At 40.2% G+C, this 11,135-nt stretch overlaps 1 protein-coding gene across 2 annotated transcripts; it reads left to right on the top strand.

Moving 5' to 3' along the window:
• The first annotated feature begins 1,974 nt into the window (after positions 1-1,974).
• Vom1r101 (vomeronasal 1 receptor 101) lies at positions 1,975-4,646 on the top strand. 2 transcript variants are annotated; one of them, XM_087656216.1, is made up of 2 exons: positions 1,975-2,018; positions 3,489-4,646. In XM_087656216.1, exons 1-2 carry the CDS (start codon positions 1,975-1,977, stop codon positions 4,450-4,452), a joined length of 1,008 nt encoding a protein of 335 aa, XP_087512342.1. In that variant the 3' UTR covers positions 4,453-4,646.
• Positions 4,647-11,135: the final 6,489 nt, after the last annotated feature.

The following is an 11,135-nucleotide window of genomic DNA, read 5'->3' as shown; positions in this document are numbered from 1 at the left end:
GTGGACCGTTCCTCGTATGTGTGTTTTCCATGCTGATTTTGGTTTTGGACATCCAATTGGTGTGCTCTCCTCTGGAGATGATGATTCTTCCTGTCTTTAGCATTCCTTAGCTGTCTGCAGTTTTTTGTGTAGTCTGAGTAGTGGGCCTTCCTGTACCTTGGCATGTCTCAGTGTTGTCCTTGCTTAGTTCATGTTTAGGCAGATACATCTCCTTAACAGGACCAGGAGACATCATCTCACAGTGCCCTGACGCAGAGGACTTCTGCCTCTGTGTATCCCAAATCCACCAGACAGGTCACTTGGTAGCAGAAAAGTGGGTCTTACCTGTTCTGTGAGGTGTGTCTCTGATTCTGGAGACTGTCTTACAGCTCTAGGCAGGGGCAGGAATCAACAGGTCCTGCCTGTGATTGCTCATAGGTCCTTGCACTCACCGGGACCTATTTGAGCAATAGTGATTTAAGGGTTCCCTCTTGGGCCTGGACTGTGAGCAGAGGGTAGTCTCCTCTGATTTCTCAGTAGTATCCACACTTCTGAAGGTCCAGCTCTCTCCTCCATTGGATTTAGGTGCAGGGAGCTGTTCGGCTGGTTCAGTTTCTTCCTAGGTGCAGACCAGAACTGTGGGTACTGGTGGCTGTCTGTTCTTATATCCCTGTGCCCACAGGCACTATGCAGTTTCCCCTTGGATCAGTGATGTGGGCAGAGGTGTGTAGAGGTGGTAGTCTGTCCTGTGGTCTCAGAAGGTCTGCATTCCTGGGTGGTCGACTCTCTTCCCCAAGGGTTTGGGTCCGACTGTCTCTAACTGCAGCAGTTATTTGGAGTAGGCCTTTGCTTACAGAGCCTTGCTGCCTAAACCTCCCATAGAAAGTCTCTTTGTATTTCCAGAAAACCATTGCCATCTTCCCGGCTGAGCTAAGCCTGCAGTCCCAGCCCCATCTCAGGGCTAGATGTTGCCTCAACCCCCAAGTGCTGACCTTTTCATGGGCCAGTGGCTCCTTGACATTTCATTCCCAACATCTCTGTGTGGATTTCTGGCAGCAACTAGATGCCCACGAGTCAGGGAATATCAAGTTCCACCTATGTATATCCTAGATTGCATTTTCCTGTTCTAAGAGCCAGGTCTCAAATCTTTCCTGAAGGCCAGGAAGCCCAGGACCAACAGTGGTTGCACTGTGGAAACGGAGTCCAGCTCCCTGCATTGGCAAGATTGAACATGGACCCACGGTTATTTATCCTGGTCTTTTTCTGTTGCAAAGACAAGTTTTCTTGATAAATATTTAGAATATTTTAAACATTTTGCTTCTTGTTTATGTAATATATTACAGTAGAATATGGACTAAGAAGTATGAAATTATTTCATCTCATACCCTTGATTTTTAGCTCATAATCCTTTACTATGTATCTGGGAATTATTTTACAACAGTATAGGCCTCACACTTACTAAATGTTCATTAAAGGAAATGCTGAGTTCTACATAAAATAACCTCTGCATTTCTCATGTCCCTTGTGCAGGTTTCTCTGAAATCTGGAGAAGCCTCCTGCACCTAGAAGGACATGGAAGACTCCTGTGGAGCCTATCCTTCAAGACTGGGTGGATACTTGTCATTTAATCATGATCATGGAATGCGATGACCTTAGTCTACTATAACTGTATTTTTAATTTACAACCTGATTTTACATGCCAAAAGATAAAAAGTAAGTATATGTTCACAGTGATATTTGATTCCAGGCTATTTTGATAGAGGTATCATGGCAGAAGATTGAAGTGAGATGTTGGATGCAGAGTCAGTAAGAATTTGGAGAAAACCCAGGATTTCAAATCGCTTAGAAAGAGAACATGATTGGATCATTCTACTGTATTGGTTATTTTTTCTTTTTGTCTTCAGTCAGGGAAAGAACAGATTATTCATTATCAGAGCTGAATTGTCTCTCCCAGTCCACACGACAAGACCTTGCATGAGAAAACCATCAGCTGACATGTCTGTAGAGATCATTCTGTGCCAGAAACAGTTTCAGTTTTGGTGGGTGTACTGTCTAGTTTTGTGTGTCAACTTGACACAATCTGGAGTTATCACAGTAAAGGAACCTCAGTTGGGGAAATGCCTTCATGAGACACAGCTGTAAGGCATTTCCTCAACTAGTGGTCATGGGGGCAGGATCCAGCCCATTGTCAGCGGTGCAGTTCCTGGGCTGGTGGTCTTGGATTACATAAGAAAACAAACTGAGCAAGCTAGGGGAAGCAAGCCAGTAAGAAACATCACTCCATTTCCTCTGTATCAGCTCTTGCTTCCTGACCTGCTTGAGTTCCAGTCCTGACTTCTTTTCGTGATGAACAGCCATGTGGCAGTGTATGCCGAATATACCATTTCTTTTTTTGGTTTTTTTTTTTCGGACCTGGGGACCAAACCCAGGGCCTTGCGCTTCCTAGGTAAGCGCTCTAACCACTGAGCTACATCCCCAGCCCCGAATATACCATTTCTTTCCCAACTTGCTTCTTGGTCATGATGCTTTTGCAGATGTAGAAACCTTGACTAAGTGGGTATATATACAGTACATTCTTTCACCTCTAGGGTCCTTTGACACAGGTACAGGAGTCACTTTCCATATATTCTAGAGGAGGGGACTGGAGCTCTAAGTACTTAAGGTCAGTCTCTGAGGAAATGGCAGTGGGTAGACTTTGATTCAGAGTTCAAATTGGTAATCAATTCTTCTGGAGATTTATTAAGAATATTTGGGCTGACCAGGCAGTGTTGGCATATGTCTTTAATCCAATCTCTTGGGAGGTAGTGGTGCTACACAGAGAAAAGCTCTGTGAGAAACAGTGAGCGAGGATATTAAAAATAGGAGAGAGAAGAGGAAAAGTGTAGTACAGAAACAGACACACAGACACACACACACACTCACACATACACACACACACACACACGGAGAGAGGGAGAGAGAGAGAGAGAGAGAGAGAGAGAGAGAGAGAGAGAGAGAGAGAGAGAGAATGAATATTTGTCATGGTTGTAAAGGTGCAGAATAAAGCAGACACTGAAATAAAATGACCCTGTCCACTGGAACCTATGGGCACCAAGTCCACTAGGAGGGAATATTTCTAATTTTATTCAATCTTCTCCATTCAAAATAAACAGATATGTAAAGCTATTTTGTGTCTGATTATCAAATGAGTTGTGGCTCTTGCCCCAGAATGAACCAAAACCATACACCTGGAGAGGGAATTAATTCTTAGGATTCATGGAAATGTTTAATGTACAAGAAAGTTTATATTCTGAGGTAGCTGCCTCACAATAGTGCAGACAATTCCGCCTTTATTGGAAAGCATTAAGACAGTGGAGACAGTGAGGATGGCTTTGAGGTAGTGTGAGCTGGAGCTGACTTTGGTGACATGGAATCGGGATTACGTGACATCTTGTTGCCATCTCAGTGTAGGTTGGCATTTGTGAACAAGGCTGCATTTTGTAATGAAGTGTTTTCTCTTTTCTTCTCAGGTTTTTGGTATTTGCTTCAAACCGATATACAATGAATAAAGTCAATATACTCCCCTCTGACACTAACATGAAAATCACCTTGTTCTCTGAATTGAGTGTTGGGATCTCAGCTAACAGTATCCTGTTTTTTGCCCACCTCTGCATGTTCTTTGAAGAGAACAGGTCTAAGCCCATTGATCTGTGCATTGCTTTCTTATCCTTAACCCAACTAATGCTGCTTGTAACTATGGGACTCATAGCTGCAGACATGTTTATGGCTCAGGGGATATGGGATATTACCACATGCAGGTCCCTTATCTATTTTCACAGACTTTTGAGGGGTTTCAACCTTTGTGCTGCCTGTCTACTGCATATCCTTTGGACCTTCACTCTCAGTCCTAGAAGCTCCTGTTTAACAAAGTTTAAACATAAATCTCCCCATCACATCTCAGGTGCCTATCTTTTCTTCTGTGTTCTCTATATGTCCTTTAGCAGTCACCTCTTTGTATTGGTCATTGCTACCTCCAATTTAACCTCAGATCATTTTATGTATGTTACTCAGTCCTGCTCACTTCTACCCATGAGTTACTCCAGAACAAGCACGTTTTCCTTACTGATGGTCACCAGGGAAGTCTTTCTTATCAGTCTCATGGCCCTGTCCAGTGGGTACATGGTGACTCTCCTATGGAGGCACAAGAAGCAGGCCCAGCATCTTCACAGCACCAGCCTTTCTTCAAAAGCATCCCCACAGCAAAGGGCCACCAGGACCATCCTGCTGCTTATGACCTTCTTTGTGGTTTTCTACATTTTAGGCACTGTTATCTTCCACTCAAGGACTAAGTTCAAGGATGGGTCAATCTTCTACTGTGTCCAAATTATTGTGTCCCATAGCTATGCCACTATCAGCCCATTTGTGTTTGTTTTTTCTGAAAAGCGCATAATCAAGTTTTTTAGATCAATGTGTGGCAGAATAGTAAATACTTGATTATTCACTGATGAGTATGGATCATGAATATAGTCTAGTAAATTGTGATCAGAGTTATGGCTCATGACATATTAAAAACATTCTCTAATTTAAGTTTAACATATAAAATTATCTTATTTCTCTTAAATGTGTTTACTTTGTGTGTATAAAAGTATGTAAAAGAAAATTAATCCCCAAATACACCTTTTTTTCAAATTAAATTTTCATTTGAATGTTTATTTATTCACTTTACATCCTAATGTCAGCCCCCTCTCTTCTCAGTACCCCTCACACAAGTCCTCCCTCCATATCCTCTCCCCTTCGCTTCTGTCAAGTGTAGTCTACTTTGGGTACCATTTCCTCCAATGTGGCACGTCATCAATTCCCTGCAGGACTAGGCATATCCTCTCCCACTGAAGCAAGACAAGGAGACACAGTTAAGGGAAGAGGATTCACCAGCTGGCAATAGATTCAGGGACAGCACCCATTCTAATTCTTGGAGGACTTACATGAAGATGAAGCCATACATACATCTGATACATATTTGCAGCAGACATAGGTCCATCCTGTGGTGGCTCTTTGGCTGGTAGTTGAATCTCTGGGACCACCAAAGTGTCCAGGTTTGTTGAATCTGTTGGTCTTCCTGTGGTGTCCCTGTCCTCATCTGTTCCCTGAATCCTTCAGCCAACACTTTCATAAGACTCGCAGAGATCCATCCAATGTCTGTCTGTGCTTCTCAGCATCTCTTTCCATTGGCTGCTGGAATGTCCAGCCTGTGCTTAGTCTTTGGTTGCTGGTTTAGTCTCAGTGAGCACTCTAGGATCTTTTAGTTTTATCTGTTGGTCTTCATGCCCATTGGATCCTATCAGAGAACAGGTATGCTAGACTCCTGTCTCCATGCATAACAGGGTCTCATTAATAGTGTCAAGGATTGATTCTTGCCCATGGGATAGTTTTCAAGTTGGGCCTGGAATTGGTTGGCTGTTCCTTCCGTCTCTGCTCCATTTGTGTCCCTGCACATCTTGTAGGTAGGACACATTATAGGTAGAAGGTTTGTCCTTAGCTCTCCACTGGGAGGTGTTTTTTTTTTTTTTTTTTTTTTTTTTTGCTACAGGAAACAGCTACTTCTGGATCCCTTATCTCCAGTGCTAGAACTCGCAGGTAGAGTTGCCCCCAGAGAAACCCTGAGACCTCCCCCATCCCAGGTCTCTGACATGTCCCAGAAATGCTGCCCTTACTGATTTCTATCTTTCTCCTGCTCTCTGTATACATGATTCCTCCCCATCCCTTCTCCCATCCTGTTGCCTCTTTCCATCTGCCTTCAATATCTATTTTATTCAGTCTTATGAGAAAGATGCAACCATTCTCTCTTGGGCCCTCCTTGTGATTTGGCTTCTTTGGTTCTGTTGGTTATAGTGTGGTCATCTTGTACTTTATGGTTATTCTCCACATAGAATTATGTACGAACCATGCATTTGCTTTTTGCTCTGGGTTACCTCATTCATGATGATATTTTATAGTTCTCTCATTTGCCTGCAAAATTCATGATGTATTGAATTCTTCTAATTCCATTCATGATGTATTGAATTTTCTATTTCCATTCTTCTAAATGTGGACATACAGTTAGACCAGCACTATTTTTGAAGATACTTTTATTTTTATCAATGTATAATTTTGGTTCCTTATCAAATCACATTTTTTAGGTCTATGGGTTTATTTCTAGGAATTTGAGTTGATTCCACTGAACAACCAGTCTGTGTGTATACCATTACCATGAATATTTTTGTTATTATTGCTCTGTAGTACAGCTTGAGGTCAGAGACAGTCATTTCTCCTGATGTTCTTTTGTAGTTCAGGATTGTTTTGGATATCCTGGGTTTTTGTTTTTCCATATGAAATTGAGAATTGCTCTTTTCATATGTGTGAAATACTGTGTTGGAATTTTAACTGGAATTGCACTTAATCTGCAGTTTGCTTTAGGTAAGATGGCCATTTTCCATGTTAATTATACCAGTCATCTCATTAGCTTCTGAAAATGACCTTAACAATTAATATGGGGCATTTTTCTATCTCCTGAAATCTTTTTCATTTTCTTTCTTCAGGGACTTGACTTTTTTGTCACATCTTTAACTTGCTTTGTTAGAGTTACACTAAAATATTTTATATTACTCATGGGCTTTTTAAAGGGTGTTGTTCCCCTAATTTCTTTCTTTGTCCACTTACCATTTGTACAAAGGAACACTACAGATTTCTTGGAGTAAATTGTGTTATCTAGCCACTTTGATGCAGGTGTTATCAGCTTTAGAATTTCTCAGTAGGATTTTTGGAGATTTTATATATATATATATATATAATTTTTATATATACTATTATATCATCTACCAATAGTGATATTTTGACTTCTTTATTTGTATCCTCTTGATCCCCTTTCATTGTCTTATCACTTTTGCTAGAACTTCAATATTACATTGGATAGGAATAGAGTGGGCAGCCTTGTCTTGTCTCAGATTTCAGTGGAATTTGCTTTAAGTTTGCTCCATTGAATTTGATATTGGATATCAGCTTGTTGTATATCACCTTTATTATGTTTATGTATGTGCCTTGAATCCCTGATTTCTCCAAGACTTACATCATGAAGGGGGGATGGATTTTGTTAAGGTCATTTTCAGAAGCTAATGACATCGTTTTATTTTTCCTTTCAGTTTGTTTATATGATAGATTACATTGTTATATTTCCATATGTTGAAACATCCCGGCATCTCTGGGACAAACCCTACTTTACTATGGTGGATGATCTTTTTGATATGTTCTTGGATTCACTCTGCAAGTATTTTATTAAATATTTTTTGTATCAATGTTCACAAGAGGAATTTATCTGTAATCCTCTTTCTTTGTTGAATCTTAGTGCAGTTCAGATATCAAGGACTGCAGTCTCATAAAAGGAATATTACAATTTCCTTCTTTTTCTGTTTTGTGAAATTATTTGAGGAATATTGGTATTAGCTCTTCCTTGAATATAATTGAATTCCTTGAATATAATATAATTGCCAAAACCTGGTCCTGGGCTTTTTTTGGTTGGGAGACATTTTATGACTGCTTCCCTTTCCTTAAGAGCCACTAGGACTATTTAAATAGTCTACCTGATCTTGATTTAACTTTGGTAAGTTATATCTATTACAAAAATATGCTTTGCTTTTAGATTTTTTTAAAAAATTTGAAGTAAAAATTTCTATGTAAGACCTAATGATACTTTGAATTTCCTCTGTGACTGCAGTAATGACCCCCCCCTTTTCTTATTTTGATAATTTGGATATTTTTTCTGTGCCATTTAGTTAGGTTAGCTAAAAATTTGCCTATCCTATTGATTTTCTCAAAGAACCCGTTCTTTGTTTCATTGGCTCTTTCTGGTGTTCTCCTTTTTTCTATTTTATTGGTTTTATCCCTGAGTTTGACTTTTATCCTGCTGTCTATCCCTCTTTGGTGGGATTATTTATTTTTGTTACAGAGCTCTCACGTGTACTGTTAATTCACGTGTATGAGAACTTACTAATTTATTTTTAGTATATATTTTAATAAATGCAGAATTTTCTATTTTAATAAGCAAAATAAAAAAAGTAAGAGTGAAAAGTTAGGTATGACAAGGTGAAAAGTTAGGGTACATTGCACTCTTCAAATGGTGAGGCTACAGTGTACTCCAGTCTCTGTTTGTATATAGGATTTGGAGTATCTCATTTTGTCCTAGACAGACAGATATAGCAGTGGGTTTGCTGTGTTTTCTCTTTTTTAACCATGTTTTGAAATTTTTATTTATTTTTTAATTATTATTCTTCATTTTTTGTACATTCCCGTTATTATCTCCCTCCCACTCCTCCTTTTTTTTTTATTAACTTGAGTATTTCTTATATACATTTCGAGTGTTATTCCCTTTCCCGGTTTCCGGGCAAACATTCCCCTCCCCCCTCCCCTTCCTTATGGGTGTTCCCCTCCCAAACCTCCCCCCATTGCCGCCCTCCCCCCATAGACTAGTTCACTGGGGATTCAGTCTTAGCAGGACCCAGGGCTTCCCCTTCCACTGGTGCTCTTACTAGGATATTCATTGCTACCTATGGGGTCAGAGTCCAGGGTCAGTCCATGTATAGTCTTTAGGTAGTGGCTTAGTCCCTGGAAGCTCTGGTTGCTTGGCATTGTTGTACTTTTGGGGTCTCGAGCCCCTTCAAGCTCTTCCAGTTCTTTCTCTGATTCCTTCAACAGGGGACCTATTCTCAGTTCAGTGGTTTGCTGCTGGCATTCGCCTCTGTATTTGCTGTATTCTGGCTGTGTCTCTCAGGAGCGATCTACTTCCGGCTCCTGTCGGTCTGCACTTCTTTGCTTCATACATCTTGTCTAATTGGGTGGCTGTATATGTATGGGCCACATGTGGGGCAGGCTCTAAATGGGTGTTCCTTCAGTCTCTGTTTTAATCTTTGCCTCTCCCTTCCCTGCCAAGGGTATTCTTTTTCCTCATTTAAAGAAGGAGTGAAGCATTCACATTTTGATCATCCGTCTTGAGTTTCGATTGTTCTAGGCATCTAGGGTAATTCAAGCATTTGGGCTAATAGCCACTTATCAATGAGTGCATACCATGTATGTCTTTCTGTGATTGGGTTAGCTCACTCAGATGATATTTTCCAGTTCCAACCATTTGCCTACGAATTTCATAAACTCGTTGTTTTTGATAGCTGAGTAATATTCCATTGTGTAGATGTACCACATTTTCTGTATCCATTCCTCTGTTGAAGGGCATCTGGGTTCTTTCCAGCTTCTGGCTATTATAAATAAGGCTGCGATGAACATAGTGGAGCACGTGTCTCTTTTATATGTTGAGGCATCTTTTGGGTATATGCCCAAGAGAGGTATAGCTGGATCCTCAGGCAGTTCAATGTCCAATTTTCTGAGGAACCTCCAGACTGATTTCCAGAATGGTTTTACCAGTCTGCAATCCCACCAACAATGGAGGAGTGTTCCTCTTTCTCTGCATCCTTGCCAGCATCTGCTGTCACCTGAGTTTTTGATCTTAGCCATTCTCACTGGTGTGAGGTGAAATCTCAGGGTTGTTTTGATTTGCATTTCCCTTATGACTAAAGATGTTGAACATTTCTTTAGGTGTTTCTCAGCCATTCGGCATTCCTCAGCTGTGAATTCTTTGTTTAGCTCTGAACCCCATTTTTAATAGAGTTATTTGTTTCCCTGCGGTCTAACTTCTTGAGTTCTTTGTATATTTTGGATATAAGGCCTCTATCTGTTGTAGGATTGGTAAAGATCTTTTCCCAATCTGTTGGTTGCCATTTTGTCCTAGCCACAGTGTCCTTTGCCTTACAGAAGCTTTGCAGTTTTATGAGATCCCATTTGTCGATTCTTGATCTTAGAGCATACGCCATTGGTGTTTTGTTCAGGAAATTTTTTCCAATGCCTATGTGTTCCAGATGCTTCCCTAGTTTTTCTTCTATTAGTTTGAGTGTGTCTGGTTTGATGTGGAGGTCCTTGATCCACTTGGACTTAAGCTTTGTACAGGGTGATAAGCATGGATCGGTCTGCATTCTTCTACATGTTGACCTCCAGTTCAACCAGCACCATTTGCTGAAAATGCTATCTTTTTTCCATTGGATGGTTTTGGCTCCTTTGTCAAAAATCAAGTGACCATAGGTGTGTGGGTTCATTTCTGGGTCTTCAATTCTATTCCATTTGTCTATCTGTCTGTCTCTGTACCAATACCATGCAGTTTTTATCACTATTGCTCTGTAATACTGCATGAGTTCAGGGATAGTGATTCCCCCTGAAGTCCTTTTATTGTTGAGGATAGCTTTAGCTATCCTGGGTTTTTTGTTATTCCAGATGAATTTGCAAATTGTTCTGTCTAACTCTTTGAAGAATTGGATTGGTATTTTGACGGGGATTGCATTGAATCTGTAGATTGCTTTTGGTAAAATGGCCATTTTTACTATATTAATCCTGCCAATCCATGAGCATGGGAGATCTTTCCATCTTCTGAGGTCTTCTTCAATTTCTTTCCTCAGTGTCTTGAAGTTCTTATTGTACAGATCTTTTACTTGCTTGGTTAAAGTCACACCGAGGTACTTTATATTATTTGGGTCTATTATGAAGGGTGTCGTTTCCCTAATTTCTTTCTCGGCTTGTTTCTCTTTTGTATAGAGGAAGGCAACTGATTTATTTGAGTTAATTTTATACCCAGCCACTTTGCTGAAGTTGTTTATCAGCTTTAGTAGTTCTCTGGTGGAACTTTTGGGATCACTTAAATATACTATCATGTCATCTGCAAATAGTGATATTTTGACCTCCTCTTTTCCAATCTGTATCCCCTTGATCTCCTTTTGTTGTCTGATTGCTCTGACTAGAACTTCAAGAACTATATTGAATAAGTAGGGAGAGAGTGGGCAGCCTTGTCTAGTCCCTGATTTTAGTGGGATTGCTTCAAGTTTCTCTCCATTTAGTTTAATGTTAGCAACTGGTTTGCTGTATATGGCTTTTACTATGTTTAGGTATGGTCCTTGAATTCCTATTCTTTCCAGGACTTTTATCATGAAGGGGTGTTGAATTTTGTCAAATGCTTTCTCAGCATCTAATGAAATGATCACGTGCTTTTGTTCTTTCAGTTTGTTTATATGATGGATCACGTTGATGGTTTTCCGTATATTAAACCATCCCTG

The sequence above is a fragment of the Rattus norvegicus genome, chromosome 4 (assembly GCF_021556685.1).
Source record: "Rattus norvegicus strain SHRSP/BbbUtx chromosome 4, alternate assembly SHRSP_T2T, whole genome shotgun sequence".
NCBI classification, from domain to species: Eukaryota; Metazoa; Chordata; class Mammalia; order Rodentia; family Muridae; genus Rattus; species Rattus norvegicus.
The sequence above is the reverse complement of the archived record's forward strand: the minus strand, read 5'-3'. Positions and strand labels throughout refer to the sequence as shown.

Bases quoted from the DNA above. Each gene is read 5' to 3' on its own strand.
- Vom1r101 (XM_087656216.1), top strand. From the start codon at position 1,975: ATGTCTGTAGAGATCATTCTGTGCCAGAAACAGTTTCAGTTTTG. The intron at 2,019-3,488 runs GTGGGTGTACTG...TTTTCTTCTCAG, and splicing joins CAGAAACAGTTTCAGTTTTG to GTTTTTGGTATTTGCTTCAA.